Source organism: Hemicordylus capensis, chromosome 1 (assembly GCF_027244095.1).
Source record: "Hemicordylus capensis ecotype Gifberg chromosome 1, rHemCap1.1.pri, whole genome shotgun sequence".
In the NCBI taxonomy this organism is placed as follows: Eukaryota; Metazoa; Chordata; class Lepidosauria; order Squamata; family Cordylidae; genus Hemicordylus; species Hemicordylus capensis.
In genome coordinates, this window is record NC_069657.1 from 377,215,561 (window position 1) to 377,242,711 (window position 27,151).

At 43.1% G+C, this 27,151-nt stretch overlaps 2 protein-coding genes across 10 annotated transcripts in view; one reads left to right on the forward strand and one right to left on the reverse strand.

Annotated features, from left to right (window-relative positions):
- Positions 1-12,982, reverse strand: part of ARV1 (ARV1 homolog, fatty acid homeostasis modulator) — a 29,503-nt gene extending 16,521 nt beyond the window's left edge. Inside the window, exon 1 of the mRNA XM_053298189.1 lies at positions 12,684-12,982. Within this exon, the coding sequence (XP_053154164.1) occupies positions 12,684-12,782 (99 nt within the window). The 5' untranslated portion in view covers positions 12,783-12,982. The remainder of the gene's footprint in view (positions 1-12,683) is intronic.
- Positions 12,964-27,151, forward strand: part of TTC13 (tetratricopeptide repeat domain 13) — a 57,154-nt gene continuing 42,966 nt past the window's right edge. For 7 of the 9 annotated variants that reach the window (XR_008316630.1, XM_053298128.1, XM_053298138.1 and 4 more), the window contains exons 1-4: positions 13,035-13,319; positions 19,468-19,562; positions 20,142-20,217; positions 25,528-25,598. Coding sequence is in view for 8 of the 9 variants with exons in the window: in XM_053298128.1 (XP_053154103.1) it covers positions 13,070-13,319; positions 19,468-19,562; positions 20,142-20,217; positions 25,528-25,598 (492 nt within the window). In the remaining variant the exon portion in view is untranslated. Of the gene's footprint in view, positions 13,320-13,393; positions 13,532-19,467; positions 19,563-20,141; positions 20,218-25,527; positions 25,599-27,151 lie in introns of those variants that run through there. The other 2 variants (XM_053298176.1, XM_053298167.1) reach the window with 2 other exon arrangements.

Genomic DNA, 27,151 nt, shown 5'->3' on the forward strand with positions numbered 1-27,151 from the left:
GGTGTATGTGTAGCCCAATTGCAAAGTACATCAAGAAGGGGAAAATTACGGGGGCTGGAAGGGAGGAACATGAAGTGAACTTGCTGCTCCTCGGCATGCCAAGGAAAAGGCCGGCTAGAGGTAGAGAAATGGCTGCCCCGCTTATGGCTTGGCCCACTGTGTCCGGTACTAGAATAGCACACATTCTATCTGTACCCTGTATGTGAGAGGGCCTTCACCTATGTTTACATACATACATTTATTTATTTATTTCTATACCACCCTTCCAAAAATGGCTCAGGGCAGTTTACATTAAAAATTACTTCTAAAATGAATGCACATATGGTCATTCACAGAAAAACATGCACATGTGCACAGATACCTGTACAGTACACTCATCCAATGTAATGTCTGAATAACACATGACAAACTTTATGAATGAGCCCCAATAAGGCTTTCAAATGTCCAGCAGTCAAAATAGCTTGAAAACTAGCCTTCTGTACAGTCATAAACAAGGATGCCCAAAGGTGGAATTCCTCCTATTACTAAGCAGCTAATTAATTCTCAGAGTGATATGAATAGAAAAACCATCAATGGTTCATTAGCCTGATGTTTTCAAGAACAGCTAGACAGAAACTTGCTTTTCTCAAGCATAGATTTTCCTAGTGAAAATCTGCATGAGTGGCACAGATTTTTATTTTAATAAAGAGGCACTCTCTATTCACATCACATCTCTTCAGGGTTTATAAAGAAGGAATGTCACCTCAATTCTGCAGACTTAGTGTCCAAGATATGCAGAGACACAAAACCATGGTGTGCTCATGAACTTCTAGATGTTAGAGGTATGATTTGTACAAGGGTACACTTATGCATATGGTTTGGTTCTGTCTGTTTAGTGTGCCATTTTGGCTTGAAATCCATAATGATGTTAACATGACATTGCAGCAATCACCATCTGTCAAGGATGTTCATGTTTTGTTGGGGTGCATCCCCAGCATATCAAATCTAGCCTTACACCAAGAATTGTGGATTCTTCATGCTTGGAGGGTTGCCAAAATATTATAATACCGCATGGGAAGGACACATTTACTCCTGAACTGCAACTTTGGATAAGTGACATGTGTGCCCTGTCAGCATCTGAACTGGTTTCCCCCGCTACTGAAAGGTAAAGAAGTGGAATTTTCAGCTATATGGTCAAATTTTAATGAATTGTTTATGCTTTGAAAACAAAAGATAGATCATTAGAAGAATGTGTCCCCCCCCTTTCATTTTCCCCTAGGCAGGTTACATTTTTATTACGTTAAAGATATTCTTAAGGGAACCTTCCTGCTTTTCCTTTCCTTTCTCAGTTATACTAACATATATAATTGCTGTCCTTGATTGTTAGATGTACGGTTGTAATCTTATTGAAATAAAAAGAAAAAATGAATGTTTTTTTCCATCTTGGTCAACTTGTGTGCTCTCTCCTTTTTCCTTCTCTCCCTGGTGAACAGCTGTGATGCAAGAAACCCGGTCAGTTAATCACAACTATACATCTCATTCAAACCTGGAAACCATGGTTTAACTGCAGCTTACAAACCAGAATATGAAACCAAGCTCAGATCCTGGTTTCATATCCTGGTTTACAAGTTGCAGATAAATCACAGCTCCCAAGTTTAGAAGGCACGTGGTTTACCTAATGAGGATTCTTCCCTTGTAGCCAAATGCCCAAAACAGGGAGGGAAGGAGGGAGCACCCAAGCTTGGTGCTCTTTCCCATTGCATTATGATTTGTTGGATTGCCTTGTTGGACTGTCTAAACTGAGCCAGTGTTGAGGAACCTCAAGAGCTTCAGAGACAACACAACAAAATGTGTGCACAGGCCAAGACTGCTATGCCATAGGGTGGTTCTTGGAGCAGCAATTCCCTGGGTGGAGCAGGACGCTTAGTGATAGGAGAGTACAAGGAACGGAGATAGTTTGGACATCATATAGCCCCAGAGATCTGGCTAGCAAGATATATGGATGAGGACACCTAGTGACAATATGGAAGGTTAAAAGATCCTGTGCCATTATAGGCAGAATGAACTGCAGGGCTGGTGGTAGTTCATCCCCTGAGCAAGTAATACTAAAGGAATTTATATTAAACTGTACTTCTAAAAATGTTTGTAGTTAAGATAAATCAGAAGAATGGGCACTTAAGTAAAAATGCTTTGGAATCCCTACTAGATAGAATCATAAAGCTTTTGGAAGGATGTAACAGGAAAGAGTTAAGAAGAAAATTAAGAAGAGACCCAATTAGTCAGCAGTTTGATGAGCCTGAAACTAGAGTTAGAGAGATGAACAAAGGATATGTTTAATTAAATATAGCGTGAAATCTATTAAGGAACAGATTATTATAACTATAATTAAATGATGATGTGCTGGTTTTTCAAAACAGGGAATCTAGAAAGTGTACTCTGGAAAGCAACAAATATGGCAATTATTCAGAAAGGTATAGGCTGTAAGACTTAAGGAAGTCCTCTTCCACTGCTTTAAATCTTTCGTTTGTATTAATACAGTTAGGGATGTGCATGAACTGGTTTGTACACACTAGGGATGTGCAAGGAACTGGGCAGGGGGTGTTGCACTTAAAGTGGGGGTAGGCTGCACTTAACTCTCCCTCCGCTTTCCCCCTGCCAGCGCTCCATTTTTTAAGGCTCCTTCAGGGTGGCAGCATACCTCCCTGCCGCCCCTTCCCCTCCTTGCCTGGCAGTACCCGGAAGTACCGAGGCTGCGTGCTCAGTTCCGAGTACTGCCAGGCATGGAGGGAATGGGGGGCGGGGCAGCAGGGAGGTATGCTGCTGCAGCCGGTTGCTTGAACCAGTTTGGAGGGGCCTCCCAAAGGGTTGTGCACATCCCTAGTACACACCCAAGAGGCGGGGGGGGTGGCTTTAAGGGGCAGGGAGGGTGCCCTTACCTACCCTGCTGCTTTTCACCCACCAGTGCTCTCCCCAAAAGTGTTGGTGCAGGGCTGCAATGTACCTGCTTGCAGCCCTGGTGAACATCGTACCGGAAATGGCTGACATGCACGGACATTGGCCACTTCTGGTACGATGGTCTCTGGGGCTGCCAGCAAGTATGCTGCAGCCCCGCACCAACACTTTTTAGGGAAAGTGCCATCAAGGGGGAAGCGGTGAGGCAGGCAGGGGCACCCTCGCTGCTCCATGAAGGAACCCCCACCTCTGAACTGGTTGAAATGCTGGATTTCCGAACCGGTTCGGAGATCCAGAAAAGGAGCACCAAACCGGTTCTTGGATATCCCTAAATACAGTATAGTTGTCAGACATACAAAACTGAACTAAATACTGTAATCTTCCAATTATAAGAAGCTTTCTCCTCTTTAAAAACAGCCTCAATCCATGAAGTATATAATACATGGAAATATACATGGGAGGGGGGGGCAGGCATTTTTACAAATAATGCCCACTGCACAGAGGTGCCTCTTTCTTTGCACCTGAGCTGCTCATGCTGGATGGAGAGGCGCATAGGATTCGTTTCTCACTGAATCTCCCCATATCCCTTCCCACCAAGCTAGGACATCTCCTCTCTGAATCAAAGGGCTCAAATGGCTCTGAATGATTAGAAATCATTCCCGTCAGAGATCTGCCGACTTGCAGTCAATAGGGCTGCAAATTTATTAACTGGGACTGGATATTTTGATTATATTACACCAGTGCTTCGTCAGCTGCACTGACTCCCAGTCTGTTTCTGGGTCCAATTCAAAGTGCTGGTTTTAACCTTTAGAGCCCTAAATGGGTTGGGAGTCAAGAGTGTCTTACCGCATATGTCCCAACTTGGGACTTTAAGACCTTCTTTGGAGGCCCTGCTCCGAATGCCCCTGTCAAATGAGATGAGACAGGTGACTACTAGGGAGAGGGCCTTTTCGGTGGTTGCACCCCATTTGTAAAAACCCCCAGTGAGGTTTGCCTCGCTTCATCACTTTGTTCTTTTAGATGCCAGGTAAAGACCTTTTTGTTTACTCTGACCTTTTAAATTTTGATTTTTAAAATAGATTTTTAAAAACTTTTAAATTGTGATGTATTGTATTTTTTCCAGTGTGTTGTGATTTTATATGTTATATGTTTTTTGTTTGTTTGTTTTTTGATGTTTTAATGCTGTGCTGTGAACCACCCAGAGAACAATTTGTTATGGGGTGGCTAACAAATAAAGTTTATTATTATTTCCCATCTTTTGTTACCGTGTCTGCAGTAACCCTAGAATGTACTGTGTGTTTAGTATATAAAAGCAAGAAATTCCAAGTATGGTTGTGTGTATAACAAAGCACTGATTTCCCTTCATTGTCTTTTGAAATTAAGCACTGTGTACAATATATGTGGGCATATAATGACTGGAAAATTATAGATAACAAAAAAAGAAACAGTGCAGTAGAACCTACATTTTTTGTAAGCAAGCGTTATCTAAACCTCGTTATCAATATTGATTTTCTTTTCTTTTCTCTGCTTCTACAAAACCACATGTGAACTTAAGCCTCTGCAAACAGAAATCCAAATATTTTAGGCATACCCTAGATAAAGGTATATATTTTCTATGGTTTTTCAATGAACTCTTTACAGAATAAAGCAACTGGAAAAAACCATAACCAAAACAAAACTCGTGTTTTGTAACCTTTGAACACAATGGGATACCTAAGTTCTCCAAGTGCATTCCACATGTTTTACAAAAATGTAACTTACAATTGAGTCTCAGTTTAGATGGGTAAAACTATCAAAGAAAAATGCATGCTGTGAGCTCTGGCAGAGATATATTGTCAGCATGAAAACTGAACTCCAAAGGAATGCACTCACATAATTTTGCAAATACTCCAAGAGGATCCAATACTCCTGACTTTCTTCTCTGAACACAGACAAGAAAAATAAAAGCTTGTTATTGCATTAAAGTAGTACTATCCAATGGCAGTGAAACTATATCCTTACCTCAACATAATGGAAGGGGCCTGCCTTGTCATCTATTATTTCTAGAGAGCATAACACGTACTAAGCGCTTTAGAATAAATAAAGAGTCCCAGTAGTTCCAGTCTGAAGGTTTCATAAAGTAGAGACAAGGAACACAAATAGGGAGGGAATAGGAAAAGGGCTGGATTCCTTCCCCACACCCAATCATTGTGAAAAGAGGAGCAGGCCCTGTTTGCTAGTTCATCACAGATAAATGCCTCTGGCAGACCCAACTTTCCCTACGAACCCTGTGTGTGGAGCAGAGAACATGGAAGAGGGGAGCAGCTTGGTGGCAACCACAAACAATAGTGGATCCTGGGGATGTATGCTGTAAAGGTCACAGAAGTTCACCACATGAACATTTTAACAGTGTTCAAGTCACTCAATCACCATCTCACCAATATGAACAGTGTCCCATAGATGGCTGCTAAGTGGATTACTGAGGGTACAGTCAGGGAATGACCCTGTGGTTTAAGGCAGGGGTCAGCAACCTATGACACACATGCCAAAAGTGGCACATGAATGACGGACTAACAGTCCAACCTGGACTAGTGGTGTGAGAGCCATTCAAAATAATTCTGTCTCTACCACCAAGGTGTTCTAACTTGTCAATAGTAGCAGCAACAGCAGTGGCAGCATGCAGCCCCTGCTCCACCCTGTCTCCTCTTCCTGCCTTCTGCCAGCTGCAAGAAGGGAGGATGTATGGAGCAGAGCAGGGGCTCAGTGCTGCTGCTGCTGCTGTTACTGGGGAGTTAGACCACATTGGTGACAGAGACAAAGAAGATGAAGGAGGGGGTAGCAAAGCAGGAAGAGCAGAAGTGTGGGAGGTAGCAAAAAAGGACTAGAATGCTTCCTTCTCCTCCTGTGTTGGGAGCAGCCGCTGCCACTGCTGCAACCACCCTCTCTTGCCTTGTGTGCGTCGTGGGGTCACACCTCAAGTCCCCATTCTGAAAGGTTGGCGATCTCTGGTCTAAATACTGTGGTGTGAAAGGCAATGGGAAACCGTGACCAGCTGGAGGGAGGATGGTGGCCATGCACAGACCTATTTCCCAAAGCAGCCTTGTGTGCTGACTGTGCATACAAGGGAGGAAAACAGAGTTCCATGGTGCCCTTTGGGGGATGAGGCTGTGTCTAGATAGGGGAGGATCATGCACAATCTATACAATATACTGGAAGCTATCGTTCTATTGAACAAAGAGCCAACCCTTGCATAGGGTCTGTGAAGAATGCTTGTTTCCCTGTACTATTTAAAATATTTAGAGATACAATGAATAAATAAAATGTATGGTAGATACATACATTAATAAACTGTATGGTAGATTCATACATTAACACAAACAGGAAGAAAATAAACTAACTGCCTACACTTTGCTGATGGCAACTACAATTGCAGATATGGAAGGAAAGCTGCAGAGCATTTAATAAATTAAATACATGAATTCAGGTTTTTCTCCAGAAACGTGTTCTAAAATAAATTAGCATAAAATGAAGACATTAGTGACAAGCTAATCTTTCTAGAAGCAAGATAACATCTGGCAAAAAGATCTAGAGCAGAAATCAGAAGCAGAATAAGTAGGCATTTTGTAAGAGCAAATGCTGGATGATCAGAAGAATAAGTTTATCTTCCAAAAAAGACCAATGGAGTACAGCTCTACACAGATGTGAAGCAAGGACAACAGTTAAAATGGAAGGCATTTGAAATTGGTGTTGAAGAAGAATGTATAAAGTGAGTTTAGCAAAAAGGAAAATAAATGAAGAAGACAGGAGGACTGAGGCAAAGCTTGAAGAGTTAATACAGGAGAGTAGGGCATATTAAAAAAAATGGAGGGACTAGTCCAAAGCAAGGAACTATTATTTGGCTTGGCTTACTATCTAGCATCAAGCCCCTCCTCTCCCCCAAGCCCTCTGGCATGCACAGGAAACTCAATCTCATTTTGAGGCAGGGATCGATCTCATTTGCACTGGAGTACAGAAAAAGTAAGAAACGGGGAGAGGCTCCTGTTTCTCACCTTCTTCAAACTGCAGTGCAAAGGATAACTTCTGGGAAGGAATGCTTGCTTCTGGACATTCTTCTTGCCAGAGGACCTGAGATACTTGCCCCTGATAAGTAGATTTGTAGATTCTTGGCCTCAAATATAACTAAAGATTAACTGGAAAGATAAAGAGCAAGAGCAAGACCAATACAGAATTACATTAAGCAAGTTATGGAGAGAGAAAAGTGAATATAATATTGTTAATAAGTATACATTGCTTTTCAGCAAATAACTCTGAACAGCTGAAGAAATGGAAAAGAGTCATGAGTTTTCAGACCAATCTATGCACTGAAAGTTAGGAGAGATATCCCGTAGCAGAAAGCAGCACACACTGTCAGCAAGATTTCCAGTCCCAGCCTCCTCAAATGGCTCTTACCACTTTACCAAAAAGCACAGCCCACCCCAACTTATTCTTCTTCAACAGCAAGCATGAGTCTAAAATAAAAGCCATGTTACCAACCATTACAAAATGACTTCAAAGATGACACACAAACAGTGATGTGAACACATCCATAAAGCTCTGCACAGGATGTGAATCAGATAGCATGCTGTAAAAAAACCTAAATTTGAATCTCAATAACGACAGCATTTGAGATTTGTACATTCACTATAACCACAGCTGAATTAACAACGAACCTAATACAATAACTGCCCACCACATCATCTTCATATCTAATTTGAATTTTAAAAAAAGAAAAAAGTTACAGCCCTTATGGTTGTGGAGGAGACTGTCTCAGGGCCAGTTTGTACATTCACGCTGAGAATGTGGGCTGAGAGGATCCATATAGATCTTACCACCAGAATACCACCCTCTATACCAGGGTTTCTCAACGTGTGGGTCCCCAGATGTTATTGGACTTCAACTCCCATAATCCCCAGCCACAGTGGCCTTTGGTTGGGAATTTTGGGAGTTGAAGTCCAATTACATCCGGGGACCCACACATTGAGAATCCCTGCTCTATACCCCTTCCCAAAGCCCTTCTGTTCACTACAGAAAAGATGAAATCTCTCGGAAAGGGATCATGAAAGGACACTGCAAAGGAGGTCTCTGAATTAGCATTACATGACTTCATGGCCCTTGCCCCCCTTTTGTGGAAGATACGTTCCTATCCTTTAAAAGCACATGAATGATCTTCCTACAAAAAAATACCCAATGCTGTTAGTCTTTATTCACATTGCATTAATGCAGCTTCAGCTATACCTAGAGCAGTACTTGACAAATCCCAGACGACAGGGCACCATGGCACCCAGAGAAAACTGGTTCAATGATGGTTTCATAGATATTCCACGCCCTGGGTCACAGCACCCTGTTTTTGTCCCTCCTCCTTTCTGCTGCCATAGCATTTTTTTTTTAAATTTAACACATTTGTATACTGCCCAAAACGCAAGTCTCTGGCAGTTTATAACAAAACAATAAAAACAACAGATAAAAAGATTAAAACATTACAACAATTAAAAAATGTTAAAACTATTAAAAACACAATTAAAACAATATCTAATTAAAAGCCTGGGTGAACAAATGCATCTTGATTGCCTTTTTAAAAGTTTTAAGAGATAGGGAGGCTCTTATTTCAGCAGGAAGTGTGTTCCAAAGCCTCAGGGCAGCAATGGAGAAGGCCTGTCTCTGAGTAGCCACCAGACGAGCCAATGGCAACTGCAGACAAACCTCTCCAGTTGATTTCAATGGGCAGTGTGGTTCATAACGAAGAAGGCGTTCTCTTTTTCCCTCCTAGACATGCCCTCTTCAACCCGCTGCTGTTTTTGGACTACAGCTCCCATAATACCCAGCCACTGTGGCCAATAGCCAGGGATTGTGGGAAATTTACCAATCCCCACTGGTATGTTTCCCAGATTATGGGAATCCCCACTGGTATGTTTCCCAGACTATGGGAAACACCTATATCGGGCAGCAGCGATATAGGAATATGCTGAAAGTCATTGTCTCATACTACGCAGGAGATGGCAATGGTAAACCCCTCCTGTATTCCACCAAAAGACAACCATAGGGCTCTGTGGGTGCCAGGAGTCGACACCGACTCGACGGCACACTTTACTTTACCCTGTCTCACAGGGTATGTTCCAACAACCACCACAGCTGGTGTTCCAGCACTGCACATTCTGTAAACCATTGGTGGAGCTGCTATTGCTCAAGCAGCAGTAACTGGCTCATGCACTTGCTGGCCCATCCATTGGCCACCACCATTTCCCCAGCACTGCACTTACTGTTTTGTTTGTTTCGGGAAAGGCACCAATGGGTCATAGGTTACATTAAAATGGAACAGCAGCAGAGACAATGGTGGCAGCAGTGTCAGGCATCAAATCATTCCCTGGGATGTGGAGGCAGGAAAGAAAAGGGGGTAGGATTTCTTGCTTAAGGTAATTTTTTTTACCTCCAGTTAAAACAATAATTTTTGTTACTGTTGAAGCTGAGACAGAAAGATGCAAACACTTGTCCCATGGACAGAAGAAGCCTTTCTTCCATCTTTCCAATGGTGTATTTATTTATTTTTTTAGCTTTTTGAGGGGGTCACTTTCAAAATATGGTACATATTCGTATAACGTAAGTTGTTGGGAAAGTATGAGGAGATCTGTTCCTCATCATTTCTTCATATGAATGTATTGGCTAGGATATTCAGAGGTCAGGATATTTCTGACTAGGATATTCAGAGGCAGAGTTATCTTTATTTCTCCAGAGACTTTTACACACAGCAGGCTTTACCGCAGGTTTACCGGGAGGCTTTACTGTGAACTCGAAATTGTCCTCCCAAAGTGACACAAATAGTGGATTTTTTTACCCTGGATATAAATCGGGCTACACTCTAACGCACAGTGAAAAACCCGAATTGTGTGTGAACTGCTCCCCGACAACTCGCAGGGACTTTGGGGTAAATCTGGCTAATATGTGAATGTACCCCCTTCATTCCGGAGCAGATGCAAGTTAAAGGGCTTTAAAAGCCCTTTGTGAAAAAATTCCAGGCAGCCCTGTTCTAAGTATGTCACTTGCGAAGGGAATAAAGAGAAGCCACACACAATGTCTGTCACTAACAGTGTTCCCTCTAAGAAGGATTCCCAGATGTTGTTGACTACGGCTCCCAGAATCCCCAAGCAAAAGCCATTGCAGCTGGGGATTCTGGGAGTTGTAGTCAACAACATCTGGGAATCCCTGTTAGAGGGAACACTGGACTGAGTCTGGTAACTTTGTCAGATGTTCATTTTCTGGCTGCTAGATCCAAAGAAAATTTGTCAAGGCCTGACCTGGGGCTCCAAGACAACCCTGATTTTAAACGAACAGCCATTATTCCAGAACATTAAAAACAACCACGCAACAATATACAAAGATGAGAAGCAAGCTGATTGGCAATATCTACACTACCTCAAAACCTCAATCTACATAATAAAACTAATTTGATAGCTTTCGAATAATTGAAATTAATAATATTCTCTAACTTGTATCTTAAGGAAGGATATAAATTTACATTTATAAATCAACTACACTTAGTGCAGGATAGAAATCTACAAAAATTGTAACTGAAGTTTGTTTGTGTGTATTTAGATTTTAGAGTAGGCTCAGTATGATTTAAGCTACGTGGCAGTTAGGGCTACCAACCATGCAGAACTGAGACAATTCAGAAACAATGCAGGGTTCAGAAAACCTTTGAATTCTGGATACCCGATGTCCAAGATTTATGTCACCAGGCCTGGAAATATGTTTCTATTTTTATTATAAGGCAATGATGATATTATTTATTTTACATATTTATATACTGCTGACATCAAGTGCCTCAAGGCAGTTTAAATGTGACAATGATTATCTTTGGTGAAACCTGGTACCTTTTCAACAACTAGAGGATTTACACTCTGAGAAACAAAACATGAGGAGAACCCTCCCACCCAGCTTGCACAGTCCATTAGACAAATTAAAAATCACTTTGCTTCTGCTAGGACAAAGGTTCCTAATAGGGGTTATTAATACCCCTAGGGGTACTTGAAGGGCTCCCAGGGGGTATTCAGTGCCCTGCAGCCACATTATTTGTTCCCCATCTGAGGATTACCAGCTTGAAGCCAACATGTCCTCAGCTATGTGTCTGTTGCAGATGAAGAGGGAAGGGGATGAATACCCTCCTCCTCTGCTCTTGATTGGCTGGCTATGTGCTGAAGTCCAGCAGGGCCAGTTTATGTGGAAGAGAGTTGGTCTTGTGTAGCAAGCATCAATTGTCCTCTTCGCTAAGCATGGTCTGCCTTGGTTTGCATTTAGATGGGAAACTACATGTGAGTGCTGTAAGATATTCCCCTTAGGGGATGGGACCATAGCTCAATGGAAGAGCATCTGCATGCAGAAGGTCTCAGGTTCACTCCCTGGCATCTCTAGGTAGGTCTGGGAGAGACTCATGCCTGTAACCTTGGAGAGCTACTACCAATCAGTATAGACAATACTGAGCTAGATGGACCAATAGTCTGACTCAGTATAAGGTAGCTTCCTATGTACGCCTCCTCTCAGTCTGACTGACAGGCTTCAAAAACATAGCACTCAGTACTCCCTCTGAAATTAATGGGACAAGTTTACTTAATTATTAATTTTTATTAATTTCAATATTAATTTCAATAAGACTGCTTATGAGTAACTTAGTGTAGAAGTGAGCCAGTGGCTGTAGTAGGGATGTGCAGAATGGTTTAGTCAGAACATTCTGATTGTGAACTGGGCTGTTCCAAGTGTTCCGAGCTCGGAACAGAACACCCTTCAAATGAAAGACCTCTTCTGAGCTCGGAACACTCGGACCATTCCGAGTCATTTTGGACTCCAAAATGGCGCTCTTCTGGGCTCTGTACACACGCAGCAGCCATTTGTCCAAAATGGCACTCTGAATGGTTCAAAAGAACGGGGTCATTCTGTCAGAACAACCAGCTCGACTGGTTGTTCTGATGGAACGTTCAGTAGATCTTGCGTTCCATTCTGAGCTCGGAACGGAGTCCAAGATCCATTTTGTGCACACCTCTACACTGCAGAACCTCGTCTCCCTAATTGTAACACTTAAATTTGTGTTTTTATGTATATGTGTATACACACACAGAAATTAAAATGTTACAGTTATAAGGCAAGCTAGTGTTATGTATGCTTCTGTCAAGCCCCCTAGTATCCCTTGTCCTACCCCAGTCACTGATTTACATCCAGATTAAGTTACTCATAAGTATTCTTACTGAAATTAATGGAACAAGTTTACTTGTCCTACTAATTTCAATGGAAATATGCATTACTAACTTAGTCCAGATGCAAGCCAGTGACTGCAGTAGCCCATCTCATAACTGTACCATTTAAATTTGCAAGTATATACACACACACACACAAACACTATGAGGCACCTGAGCTGAAGATTTGCAACAAGGGGTACACTTGTTTGACAAAGTTGGGATTGGGAGCCTCTGTACTAGGATACCGTAGGAAAGAGCAAGATCTGAGACTAGGTTCTTCAACACTGCATCTAATGAGCTTTACTAAATTTCAATCCTACCTACTGATGTATCCTACAAAACTTAAGGGAACACTCAAATTGCATATGAATTGCATGAACACAAGAACCCTTTTCGCCTACTACCTGGGCAATTCCCACCCTGCATCAATTTGGTCAGTCCTTAGATCCTCTTGTTTCTGGCTAAGAGGACCGCACTACCCATCCTAAGTTTCTTTCCCATCATCAAACTCACGCAGATAGAGATGCGCAACACGCCACGCTGATAGTCCTTGTACAGCTCTGTGGCTTTCCTATTGCACTCGATGCACCTGTAGTCCCCACGACCCTCCATCTCTTTCACTAGGATACAAATGCAAACCCCCGTTGCCACAGAAACGACCGTCCTCCTTCTTGGAGGTTTGCTTAGTCCGCTTCCGGGTTCCGCTAGGAGAGGGAGAAAAGCAGTAGCCGCAGAGCGTCCTGGTGTTTGTAGTTTACCAGCTGCACGTTTTTCAGCAAAGGCTCGGGCGTTTAGAACTACAGTTCCCAGGAAGCTCTCGGTTCATACGCTCCTTACCAGAATCCAGAAGGAGGTAGCTGCAGGAAAGGTATGTTACTCTGCGCAGGCGTGCTCTGAAGATGGCAGCTGCTGTTGTCGCCGCCTCTTGGCGAAGTCTCTCTGCACCGCAGGGGATGCTCTTGGCGCTGCTGTGGCTGGTCTTGGTGACAAGAACGCGGCCGGTGCATGCCCTGACTGAGCAGTACCCGACGTTGTCCCTGCTCAGACAGGAGCTCTACCGTCAGCAGGGCCAGCGGGGCAGAGCCTGTCCGGAGCTTCTGGCGGCTGAATGGGACGGGGAGCAGTATGCGGCAGCTGCAGGCGACTGTGGTGAGTGGAGGGAGGAGGGAAGGAACCCGTCCGGTCAGGCTCTGGCGGGAAAGTTGCTGCTCCTCCGAGTCCTGGATGGGACTAGAGCGACACATGCCGCACGCAGCATGAGGTGCTGGAATCCTGAGCTGGTGGGGAGTGCACTGCACTAGGTCACTCTGCAAGTGCGGGACTGGGACTGTTCACACGTGATGCAAACAGCTCCACGTAAGGTAAACAATTATTGCAAGCCAAAAAAACCCCACACATGGCACACTAAACAGACGGCTGAGAGCTAGGAGGATCTTTCTTCCTCGGGGCTAGTCTTCTTTTGGCAAGCAGCCTTTTATGGAGAGGAGTCGAATCCCTCACCTGCATCCATTCAGTCTGTGCAGGAAATCATGGTGGTATTCTTCACCAGCAGTCCGCTCTACTACCTGGAGACTTTTGACCCCATTAAGTCGCATGTCGAGACTAAGCTTTACCCGCTGAACGAAGGGAAGAGCGTGGAGGAGGTGCGCTTTAGGCGTGCCTTTGAACTCAGAGGGAGAGGCTGCGAGTATCCTTTGGCTAGAGGGCACTTGAGTCTACTAAAGACTGTCCTGCCGTATCCCTAAGGACCAGTTTATACAAGCAGCAGAATTAAAGGAGCAGACTCTTATTGGGCTGTATCACTTCAGGATGCTAGCGGAACAGGTGGATTGCATTCTTGATTCTTCCCCCCACCCCCCACCAAAAAACACCCTTCGTGTATGTATATATATATATATATATATGTGTGTGTGTGTGTGTGTGCGTGTGTGTGCGTGCGTGCGTGCTGTGGTGGGTTAACGGAGAGGAGGGCGAAATTTGAGGAGCAGCAAATTTTGTCCCTCTCTGTGGGCAGCTGTGGTTGCAGCAAGAGTGGAGTGGGCAAGGAGAAAGTCCCCCCTTTTACATAATAATGGTGATGACGATGGTTGTATTTTTTTTTAAGGCAACCCTTTTTTGTTTAAGGTAAAAGGAGGCAAAAACCTTTTTGCCTATGAGTGGAAAAAAGCTTAATCCACCCCTGTGTGCATGCATACAGGGCTGGTTCTTTTCCCTTAAACACTAGTTTTCTTTTTGTAGGGAAGTGGTTGCTCCTATTAATATAATGGATCATTCAGACATGTAGCCCCGTACCTTCAATATAAAGTGCTAAAATTCTGGAAGACCAATTGAATCTGCCAAGTGTATAACCTGTTTCTAAGTTTTGGATGTGGTGGACAGAAGCTTTGGCATGGTGCACAAATTGAGATGAGAGAAGCTGTCATTCTGGGGAGTCAGATAGGAGTAAATATCACCAAGAATCATTTGAGTTGTCATCATTACTAAAGGTGCTCTGATTGCAAGGGAGGAGTTACCATGCTGGTGAAGAAATTCAATAAATGATGTAATCTTTGTTTACATGCTGTAGTGTCTGACTTCTGTGTGCATAGTAAAGATTGATGCTAGCTTTCCAAGCAGCGGAATAGAGGTGCTGGTGCTTGTGTGTTAGTTAAACTTGCATTTGCCATGCCATGCAAAAGCACAGACTCACCTTTAACAGGTTAGACAGTTCATATAGCAGGGTATTGCAGCAGATCCTATTCAGAAATACAATACAGAATATCCAGGTTTAAAAAACTGATATATTTCAAGTATCCTAAATCAGATAGTTCTCTACTATTCAGTTACTAAAGGCTGCATGTTTCTAATATCACTAGTTTGCATTATGATCAAAATTTATCACAAGAAGCTTGGCAAATAACAATGCAGTTTGTATTTGTTAGTTGTGAATCTTATTCACATAAGGAGTAAGGCGAAATTTAAATGTGTGTTTTAAATAATGTATTTCATATTTTCAGAGTGTTTCATGTAACATTTCTGAAGGGCTTTAAACTGGACCCAATGGGGGAGGGAGACAAAAGCTTAGTACCAAGTATTAGGGGACAAGAAAACATGTACCAAAGGTTGGAAAACATATGGGAGGGGGCTCTCAGAAATTCACAAGTCACTGTAGCAAGGAAGCCAGAAACTAGGAATGTGTGAATCGATTTGGATTAAATTGATTCAACCGGAATTTGGGCAATTTAGGTGATTCAAGCTTGAAACGAATCTGCCCAGGCATTCCTGGCCAAATTTGAACTCAAATCGAATAATGTCAGATTCTATTCGAATTGATTCTAGATTTGGTTCCTCCTATTATTTCCCCCCGATTCCCAGCTTTCATTGTTTTTAAAAAACTATGCTCTAGCTCTTTTAGAAGTGGAGTTATGAAGCAAAAAGTGTTTGGATTCTTTGGTGTATAATAACTTTTCCTTAATAAATCCCTATGATGATTCATTACACACCTTCATTTCTTCTTTTCATTTTTACTGTCTTTGAACAGTGCCAGTTATCAACTAATTGGCACTGTCCAAAGACAGTAAATATGAAAAAAAAGAAATGAAGGTGTGTAATGAATCGTCATAGGGATTTATTAAGGAAAAGTTATTATACACCAAAGAATCCAAACACTTTTTGCTTCATAACTCCACTTCTAAAAGAGCTAGAGCTTAGCTTTTTTAAAACAATGAAAGCTGGGAATCTGGGGTACTACTCAGTTTATGTTCTAGGATTTTTTCAGTGTTTAGACTCTTTGGAGTCTAACAACCTTTCCTCAAATGAATCCCTATGAGGATTCTTTATACACCAAAGAGTCTAAATACCTCAAACCCCCCTAAAACACTGAGTACCCCAGTGGCTTGTGAGTTGGGGGGTGGTTGGCGCATGGGATACCACTAATTCTCTACCTCCACCTGCAAAGCAGTGGTGTCAAAATGAACAGAAGAAATGAAGACACCAAAGAATCTAAACACTTCAAAAATTTCTTTAAAAATTGAGTATCCCTGTGTGGGGGGTGGGTGGGTGTAGTTGACACATGGCAGTTGACAGTTGGCACTGTCCAATGACAGTCAAATTGAACAGAAGAAATGAAGGCATATAAGGAATCCTCATAGGGATTCATTATGAAGAAAGTTTATTAGACACCAAAGAATCTAAACACTTCAATATTGCAAAAAATAAACTGAGTACCTCACTGCCTTGCAGGTGGGGTGTGTGTGTGTGTGTGTGTGTGTGTGTGTGTGTGTGTGTGTGTGTGTAGTTGGCACATGGAACCTGGCAGTTAGCACTGTCCAATGACAGTAAAAATGAATGTGTGCAATGAATCCTCATAGGGATTCATTATGAGGAAAAGTTATTATACACCAAAGAATACAAACACTTGAAAAATAGTGGCTGCACATTTTGCTCCATAACTCCATTTCTACAAGGCCTATTGCTTAACTTTTAAAAAATGGTTTGTTTTTTTAAATTCCAGCTGGAGGTCCATGTTAGAGTTAGGGATAGGGCAACTTCAAATCCCCATTATTTCCTATGGCAGAAATATACAAAATCAGTAAAAACTAAAGAAAATAATTAAAAATCAGCCAAGTAGCCCACTGTCTTGAAATTTGAGTGGCAAGGGGCACCCATGGGTACCTACCCACCAGCAAAATTTGGTGCCCCTAGGACCTTTAGAAGTGGTCCAAATCTATCTGAATCCAAATGGAATAGAATTCAACTTGAATTGCATCTGATCAGATTTGAGTTTGAATCAAATCTGGCTGATTCAATTCGACCTCAAATCAAATTGCAAAAAATCTATTCATGCACATCCCTAACAGAAACCAGTGATATCTATAGTCTCCAGTGCACAGAGTATGGGGGTGGGGAACAGGAGGAATTTGAAATCCTGATGCAGGAGGGCAAATATGATCTGATACGTATCACTGAAATTTGATGGGATAAATATAACTTTTTAAAAGTAATAGATCCAACAGAAAGGAAAGGGGAGCTACATTATAGAATGTGAAACAGGGGATACCAGGATCCATGGTGGCAAGAGTGGAGGGAATCGGAGGGTCACAGCCCCAAGATGGATCTTAGGAGTTGCATGTGTTGGAAGGGCTTTGTCTGGCCAGTTTTGTAGGGTTAAAGGATGCTTTTTGTAAGGAGGACTATGTGCTCCAGAAAGGCTGCTCTGGGTTTAATCGTTACTGAGGGTTGTGTGTGGTGGAGAATACTGGGTTTCAGGGTGGTTAGCTATTAACAAAATCTTGGATTTTCTGAAATGGAGGAAGGATGTTGACACTGGAGCTTTAGGGTTATCCAAAAGGCATAACCGCCCTAAACCATTTTTGGAAGGGTGGTATATAATAAATACTGATCTGGCGTCAGTGCAGAGGTCAAGAATGCAGGATGTGAGTGAGTGAGTGACAGGGGAGCTATGGCTGCCTTGCCCTGAGGTCTTGGGAGCTAAGCTTCCATAGTGGAAACCTCTTTTCAGGATGCTGAAAAGACCTGTGCCCGGTCCAGGCTTCTAAGGCGGTGAGCTGCAGCTGTTCTCCTTCCTCACTAGTCTCCCCATGATACTTCTGGTTGCAGTGATGAACACTGCCTTCCTCCTGGACCAGCCTGTGGGCAGGCAAGTTCTGACTGCACATCTCCTTTAGGAGTGCACTGCGGTGGGTGACAGTGTTCCCTCTAACAGGGATTCCCATATGTTGTTGACTACAACTCCCAGGATCCCCAAGCAAAAGCCATTGTAGCTGGGGATTCTGGGAGTTGTAGTCAACAACATCTGGGAATCTCTATTAGAGGGAACACTGGTGGGTGCATAAGGGCCCAATTCTTGACCTCCTAACACAAGGATCCTTCCAACTCTGATTTTTTAGCCTGCTTTCCTTAAGGAAAGTAAGCTTATGAGATCACTCAGCATGTCTGTGTGTCCCCTCCGTCAGCTTTGTGGTACTTCGACCAATATGAACAAGACTGGGTACAGTTGTAATGAGTGACATGTAGGGGACACCTCAGTGGTGTAGTTTGTGATGGCAGACGTATAAACGTTTGAGGTGTAAGGGGCCTAACTTTTGAACTGCCTAACTGATTCGAACCAAATTTGCTACAGCTGCAGAGAACATAGGGACACCTCAACGGCATAGTTTGTGATTATGTCACCCACCCTGATTCAAAATGGTGGACATGTAAATGTTTGTCTAACCAATTTGAACCAAATTTGGTACAGTTGTAGTGAGTGACACATAGGGACAACTCAAGGGCATAGTTTGTAATGATGTCATCCACCCCAATTCAGGATGGTGGACTCATAACATTTGAGGCACAAGTGGGCTAACATGGACCATCTGACACATAGGGACACTTCAACGGCATAGTTTGTGATGATGTCATCCACTAACATTTGAGAAGGTGGATGCATGAATGTTTGAGGAGTAACTGCACTAAATTATGAACTGCCTAACCGATTTGAACCAAATTTAGCACAGCTGTAGGGAAACATAGGGGTGGCCCAATGGTGTAGTTTGTAATGATGTCACCCACCCTGATTCAAGATGGCGGATACATGAACATTTGAGGTGCAAGCGGGCTAACTTGTAGACCTCCCAACTGATTAGGACCAAATTTGGTGCAGTTTTAGTGAGTGGCACAAAAGGACACCTCCATGGTGTAGTTTTTGATGATGTATTCCGCCCCAATTCAAGACCGTGGACTTGTGAATGTTTGAGCAAAAGTTCGTAATTATCAATTAAAATTATAGTGAAAAGAAAGTAGGCAGATTCGTTCTTACCAGAACAACTTGTTGGTTGTTATCTTGATTGATCAGTTATCTTGATCAGTTATCTTGATTGTTGGAAGAAGAAGGTTGTTATAAATCTTGAGAATATTCTTGAAAGAGCAGACTGCATTCCAGTTGTGGATTAATAGAAGAAGAAAGGATGATACAAGAATTTTCACGTAGTTGGGAACCATGGGTTGGGGGAGCAGAACAACTGTCATGTCCTCTTCCATGTATTCAGCCTACATGGTTTCTTACCATGTGACAAGACTTGTTATAAATTCCCTTGTTCTTTTTTTCTCCAGTTTCCTGTGATGGTCCTCAATTCTTCCTCCTTTTTCTCCCCTCCTCCTTATTTTATATAAGTTCAGTCTTTTATAAAGATATTAGTCCAGAAATTTTCTTTGTAGAAAATTGTAGAATTAGCACTGTTTTTTTCTTCATTTCAATTTTACTTCAGCTATTTTTAGGTGAGCATACCAATTAACAGTGAAAACATTTCCATTTTAGACTCTTCTTTTTTGCACTTTCATGAGTCAGACTGTGAACTACGGGAGCCTTCATCTTGTGAATCCCTGCTTTCTCTGAATACTGAAAAACTTCTGGTATGTTTAGCTATTTACTGTGTAGTAAAGAAGAATGCTGATAGATCTTTGGTAATATAGAAGCTATTTTGTTTTACTTACGATATTAGTCATCCTGGGTGATAATGAAATTTATTTAACTTCATTGTTGATGTCTAGATCTCGAGTCTTATTTTATGACTATATAGATGCAGGTGAAATTTAAATTTGATTACTTGTACTATTTGAAGAATATAGATATTGAGACAAATAGCACTTAGCACAATGAATGAATTGAAACTGTATAAGCAATTGGTTTGTTTGTTTTTTGGGGGAAAAAAAACACCCCATGTTGTTCTACAGATACTTGTGAATCCAAATCTTCTGAGAATTCAAGCATTACATTATCTAATTCTAAATTTTGATAGCATACATACTTTGTATGTCATCCAGCCAAAGTTAAGGATTGTGTCATTACCTTGATTTCAGTAAGAAAATTAATCATATGCCTAACGCTCTCCCATTAGAAATAACTGAGACTTAACTGTGTTATGTTTTGGTGGATCACACCCTTTATCTTTATTTTGGTGTTTCCAGTTTAACTTGATAAATATTTTACAGAATCAAGCAAAATTGCTTGCAGAACAAAAGAGATTTCCATTTGCCACAGATGATGGCAATACAAACGAAGAGTTAGGTAAGAGATACTATGTATTGTCTATAACTAAATAAATAGCAGTTTATAGTACCTAATGAGCACTTTACGATGTACTGAAAACAATGATGCTGGGACTTAATACTAATTTAATGTTTAATCACTAGGTGATATCCTCAGTTCTCCTTATGCTGGAACAATGAGTCCCTGTTCTAGAGCAGGGGAAATTGTGGATTCAACCCACTGTGATGACTATCCACAGAATAAAATTAAGTTGATGTACCTGTCACAAAATTATGTTTGTATCCTGTATTTTTAATTGAAATTCTTCATTGTTAAGCTGATGCCATCTAAATTTTATGCAGCAATATTTTAGGGTAGAATGTCGTTTTGGACATGTTTACCCCAAATAGGCACATTAACCTATTTAGGCTTGTACTAGCCTGTGTTGCAGAGCGAGCAAGGATGTGCAAGGGCCTGGTTCCATGGACTCCTGGGAGGGTGGGGGCATAACTTTAAGAAGCAGGAAAAGTGCTGCCTACCTGCCAGCCTCCAGCCTGCTGCTTTTCTCCCACTGGCACACTCTCCAGAAGTGGGCACGTGGGATAGCAGCGTTTCTCCCTGTTGACTGGCCGCAGTCAACTTGCTGTGGCCAACTCACCACCGGTCAATTGAACACGGCCAACTCGCTGCAGGGAACAACACAACTCTCCCCTCGCAAACCCGTCCTGTCACTTTGGCTTTCGATCTGGAGGGGACAAGCGGGAGGGAGGCGAGAGGAAGCTAAATTTCCACCCACCACCCAACAAAGCATGTCTTTCATGTTCTGCAGTGGAAGGAAGAATCTCTCTGCATTCCTACCTGTGGGGTTGTGCCTCATGAGAAGTGAAATGTCAGGTGCGAAGCCTACACCAGAGCTTTAGAGCAGGCGGGCTGCCATTTTCCTCCTCATATGGCCCCTTTGCAGGTCTCCCCAAAGCAACAACACAACTACTCCCCACAAGCCCATCCTGTCACTTTGGCTTTTGATTGGGAGGGAGGCGAGAGGAAGTCAGCACCCCCCCCCCGGCCGAGAGAAAGCTTGCAAAACCTTTTACGCACAACAGAGTTTTCTTTCCTAGAATGGGGTTTGTTGCAAATGAGCAAGTGGCGGGCAAGAAGCCTGCAGCGGCAGCGCCGCCTGTGCCGGATCGAAAGCCAAAGTAACAGGATGGGCATGTGGAGGGGGTGGGTGGGGAGGCAGATGTGTTGTCCGCCGAGCGGAAGCTGCAGGGAGGGCTCTCGGGGTGCCCCTTCTGCTTTGGACAGAGAGCCTCCCAGCCCCCCTCCTGCCCCTTGGTTTTGTCAGAAGAAGCTCCGTTTTGCAGGAGAGTTGCATCTTTCTCAGTGAGGCTGGCAAGTTGCCTCCAGAGAAGGGCCGTTTGACTCAAAATGGGTAGAGCCCACATCGCTGCTCTCCCAGCCCGCCTCCCCCACCCGCCCCATCTCAGTGAGCCACAGAGCAAAACGGCAGCTGCTGTGGGGAATGAGTTGTGGGGTCTTACAGTGCCATCATTTGCTAGGTTAAAGCACAAGCACGCCCATGGCACAGCTGTCACTTCTCTCAACCATAACACAAGCACCATTGAGAATCATGGTTGCTTTTAAGTAGACCTTGCCTCCTTCCAGCCCGCAGCCTGAGCTTTGCATTTTTATATTTATTTTTGCAATTATAGTTCCAAAGTGTTCACATGCATCTGGTGGCCATAGCTGTTTTCACATCTTTCTGATGATAATAATAATAATAAGAAGAAGAAGAAGAAGCAGATGATCACCATCAGCCAATTACAAAAAGCAACTTTACTGGGAACAGCCTATATTCTGTGACAATATCTATAACAGCAACAACATTGATAATAAAATTCAGCCATCCCAGGTCCTTGGGAAGGACTCGATGTCTGGATAAAACAAACCAGTCAATAACACCTGTCTGACTGTGTAAATAAATAATAATTATATTATTATTATTATCATCATCATCATCACAATGTGCTGTGAAAGATGAGCTTTATTTTAGTAAAGGGTGTCGGGCAAGATTCTGAGCTACTTACTGCTGCAGCCTGCCTTGCTGAATTGCACTCCAATAGATAAAATCCTAACAGTCTGTACAATCCTGCAGCATGAATGATTGGTGTGGCATCTTGATATCTTCTCTGCCATGTAAGCAGTTTTATGCTGGGCCATAGGGTGCAGTGAGTTGTACTTTCCTGCAGATAATTGAAAAACAACAATACAACATGAACACACACCTTGGCCAGGAAAGCTCCTCCTAAGAGTTTTGCTAAACAATTCAAAATTCAACTACACACCAGATCCACCAAGTGTTCTGTTAATATCCCTGGGATACACGTGAGGTAGTCTGCTTTAATAAGAGAACTCAGCAGCAAGGTCTGCTGCTGCTTTGGGGAGACCTGCAAAGGGGCCATATGAGGAGGAAAATGGCAGCCCACCTGCTCTAAAGCTCTGGTGCAGGCTTCTCACCTGACATTTCACTTCTCATGATATTTCACCATTGAAAGCAAGGGTCTGAAATTCCATTTGTGTGGAAAGCAAACTGCTCCAATGATAGGAAGATGGAGAAATATCTCATTCCACAGGTAGGAATGCAGAGAGATTCTTCTTTCCACTGCAGAACGTGAAAGACATGCTTGGGTGGGTGGTAGGTGGAAATTTAGGTTGCTCTCGCCTCCCTCCGCTTGTCCCCTCCGGATCAAAAGCCAAAGTGACAGGACGGTCTTGTGGGGAGGGGGGAGTTGTGTTGATCACTGTAGAGAGTTTTCCCTGTGGCGAGTTGGCTGTGTCCAATTGACCGGCAGCCAGTTGGCCGCGGCAAGTTGTCTCATTCCCTCTCCCTGCATCCCGTTCTGTGTTGCCACACAAATGGCTGACACACATGTGCTGACATGCATGAGGAAGAGCAGTGGGGCGAGGGCTGGCAGGTAGGCAGTAGGGATGTGTATGGAACCAGTTCCGTGCATTCCTGGGGGATGGGGGGGGAGCTTTAAGGCACAGGAAGGGTGTCCTTAACTTCCCTGCCGTGTCGCCCCTTCCGGCACTCCTTCCAAAACCACTGTTGCCAGGCGGCCGTATACCGTCACCCCGGTCAGCGTAATATTGCAAGTGGCCAGCGCTAAGGGTCTGCATGGAACCGGTTCTGTGCACACCTAGGAGGCAGGGGTCACTTTAAGTCACGGGGAGCGTGTCCTTACCTCCCCCACTGTGCTTCCCCCTCCGGCACTGCTTCAAAAACCTGCACATGTGCCCGCCATGTTCAGTTTTACACTGACCAGGACAGCAAGAGGGTATACAGCCGTCCTATGCCAGTGGTTTTTGAAGCAGCGCCAGAGGGGGACAGGTGACGAGGGAGGTGAGGGCACCCTCCCCACGCTTGAACCGGTTCGAAAGTGGGGTTTCCGAACTCGTTCAGCATTCTAGGAATAGAATGCTAAACCGATTCATGCACATCCGTAGCCAGCACATGTGCACATGCGTGATGCATGCATATGCGCTGGCCACTTTTGGTATTACTCTGTCCAGGGTGGCAAGAAGGTATACAGCTGCCCCGCAACAGTGGTTTTGGAAGCAGCTCTGGAGGGGGGGAATACGGCGGGGGAGGTAAGAACACCTTCACTGTGCCTTAAATCTACCCTGCCACACACCTTCAATCCGGCTCAGACACTGGTCTTTCGAACTGGTTCGGCAGTCTGTGAATAGACCTCCGACTTGGTTCATGCACATCTCTAGTAGGCAGGGCCTTCCCGGACTCTTAAAGTTACCCCCAACACACGCACATGTTCAAACCAGTTCAGACAGCGGTCAATGGAACTTGTTCAGAGCTCCAGAAAAGGACCGTTGGACCAGTTCCGTGCACATCCTTAAGAGAAAGAACCATACAGGTGAAAAATAAACTCGGACGTTTACATGTAAATCTAGCCTCTCACGCTTGCTGTTGCTCTACCTTTTATGCTAGTGATATTTCTCCATCTCCCTATCATTGGAGCAGTTTGCTTTCAACACAAATGGAATTTCAGACCCTTGCTTTCAATGATGCTTTTAAAGTTCTGTGCTTTTAAGATGATGGTAAACATATTATTGAAGTGATCATGTGTGAATTTTTAAAGAAAGTCTCCCGAGGGTATCTAGGACTTTGCTGCCTAAGTGCATTCTCCCTGGGACTAGACCAGTGTGCGCTACTTTTCCTACATTATGTTCACAAGCATCTTAAGCAACATTTTTCTCTCTCTTCAACTCTATCTTAATAACCTTAGGAAGCTGCTCTTATTTTCATACAGATATACTTAGAGGATAGACTTACTGGAGTAGGTGTGCGTGTGTGTGTGCTTTCTGCCTGCCTGCCTGCCTGCTTGAATCGCAGGATCAAGCTGCTCCTCACAATTACATTCTGGAAGAGCAGGGTGGGGGTTTGTGTGTTGCCTCTATAATCATTTGAAGGTGATGCCTACTATAATCATTTGAAGCCATAGGCGAGGCTTCCAGGATGGAATGGAGAACTAAGACTTTGGCTACTTGTTGGCTAAGGAGTAGCATGGGCTAAAACAAGTATTGAATTCCTTCTGCCCCACCATCTCCAATTTGGATCATGTAGGGAGGGTTATCTATCTATCTATCTATCTATCTATCTATCTATCTATCTATCTATCTATCTATTTATTATATCCCGCTCTTCCTCCAAGGAGCCCAGAGCGGTGTACTACATACTTATATTTCTCCTCACAACAACCCTGTGAAGTAGGTTAGGCTGAGAGAGAAGTGAGCGGCCCAGAGTCACCCAGCAAGTATCATGGCTGAATGGGGATTTGAACTCGGGTCTCCCCGGTCCTAGTCCCACACTCTAACCATTTCAGAATTGGTTCCTGCCACTTTTGCTGGCTACAATTCTATAGAGTCCAACTATTTATTGTGGCATGAGCTTTTGGAGAGACCCTGGGGACTCCTGTACACTGGGGAGTACAGAAAGATTGTGGGTGGGAAGGGGTTTTTCCCCCCAGTTAGTCCAGTGCAAAATAAAAATTATGTTTATAAACTGTATAGTGATGCAATTAATAGTTTCTAGCTTTGAGCAACTTTTTACAAAGCGCACATTGCATATACTAAATTTTGAAACTATTTGGTGTTGATCATGCCATATAAGCATTTGACAGGTTGCTGATTTAGGAAACTAGGGTTTTGGAATTAAGTATACTTTGTTTAGTTCATTGGTGCTATTCATCTATTCTTATATATGTATGACAAACATGGAATTCACTGAAGTTTTTAATGAAGGTTAAGTAATTATTAACACTATTTTGACAGCTATTGCATATGTATTGATTGGCAGTGGCCTTTATGATGAAGCTATACGACACTTCTCAACAATGCTCCAGGTAAAGTGTGTCTCCTTTTTAAAATGGTTATTCCATAATGGAGTTCCCAAGGTAGAACACCTACCTTGGGAACAGACAGAAGGTGAAGGTGAAGGTGAAGAACAGACAGAAGGTGAAGGTGAAGAACAGACAGAAGGTGGAAACTGCTTAGCCTGCCTGCATTGCCTAAAACGTATTTGAAAATGTATTATGGAACATAACGTTTCAGAGGGAAGCAGAAGACTGAGGCAGAGCTTGCTGAAGCTTACAGTGGTGTATTCTGTCTCTTGAGCATAAGTGGTTATATGCTGCAGTGGGCATAAGAAGCCCAATGCTTTGCTTTGCACCAAAAATAGCTGATTGTGATTGGCAAATTAAAGCAATATCACGGGAACAATCCCCAAAACAAACATTTGCTAGTAGGAAAGCAAAAACTCTGTAGCTAGTCAGGAACTTGGGGAAATTCTTTCCCATCTTTGTCAAACAGTGACTGACAGTCGGTCCATAGCAAAGAGACTATGGAGTATTAACAACAGTGGAATAGGAAGGGAGGGAGCAGGAAAGGGAAGTATTGGTCAGTATCTGGACTGGGCCCTTAATTTATGGCCTAAGAGCAGACCAAAGGGAAGAAGTTCCCCCTCTCTCCCTTTCCCAGGTCACACCCCTCAAAGTAGCCTAAAGCTGATGGCCAGTGTGGGAGTCATACTGTCATGGAGCTAGCTGCTCTGGGATTAGTCCCATTTCTTCCAGTCCCACCACCACTCCATGCCGGGTCCAGAGAGGTTCCCTCACTGAAGTGTGACCTAAAACAGGAGCTGAACACAGTCTGTTTTTCATACAGAATATGAATAATATGTACAACTATATTAAAATAGTGTACAGTAAAATATATTTGAAATACATGAAATAAGGTTTTTGGCTGCAATGGTCTGAAATGAGCAATGCAGAAACAAAAAAAGAGAAGGGCCATACCAGAAGAATTGGAGATCAACAAAGGGGAAGTGGAAGCCTCAAAATGATGTTAAAAGTAAAATAATTTTATTTTGCTGTGCGCAATGCATTTCACCCTGTCACCAGCTTTAGGGGCAAAAAAAATCTTATTTTAATCATTGCAGCATCTTTATTTCAAAGATAAAACATTTTTCTACTTTGAGCATCATTTTGAGACCATCTTTCCTTTTTGGGAGGAGTTCTAGCAACTGCAAGGTATAATATTTGAAGGGAACATTTTTTAAAAATATATTCACTCCAACAGTAATTTACATTTTTAAACAATTCCTATGCAAAACTATCCATCAAATTGGTTTTTTTTAAAGCATGCAAGAGTTGAAAGGAAACTCTTAGAAATGCACATCTGCATGCATACATGTATGGTATGCATTAGGGGCGTGTATGGACTGGTTCGTGATAGAACCAGTCCGCCGCAAACCAGGCCAGTTTGAGTGGTTCACTTGTGAAGCACATTGAGCCAGTTCAGTGGTTAGACCCCTGCTAACTGGGCAAAGAGGCACCTTTTACCGTGGTGATTCTCTTTATTTAGCAGGGGGAGAGTAACTGGCCCTGTCCACCCCCAG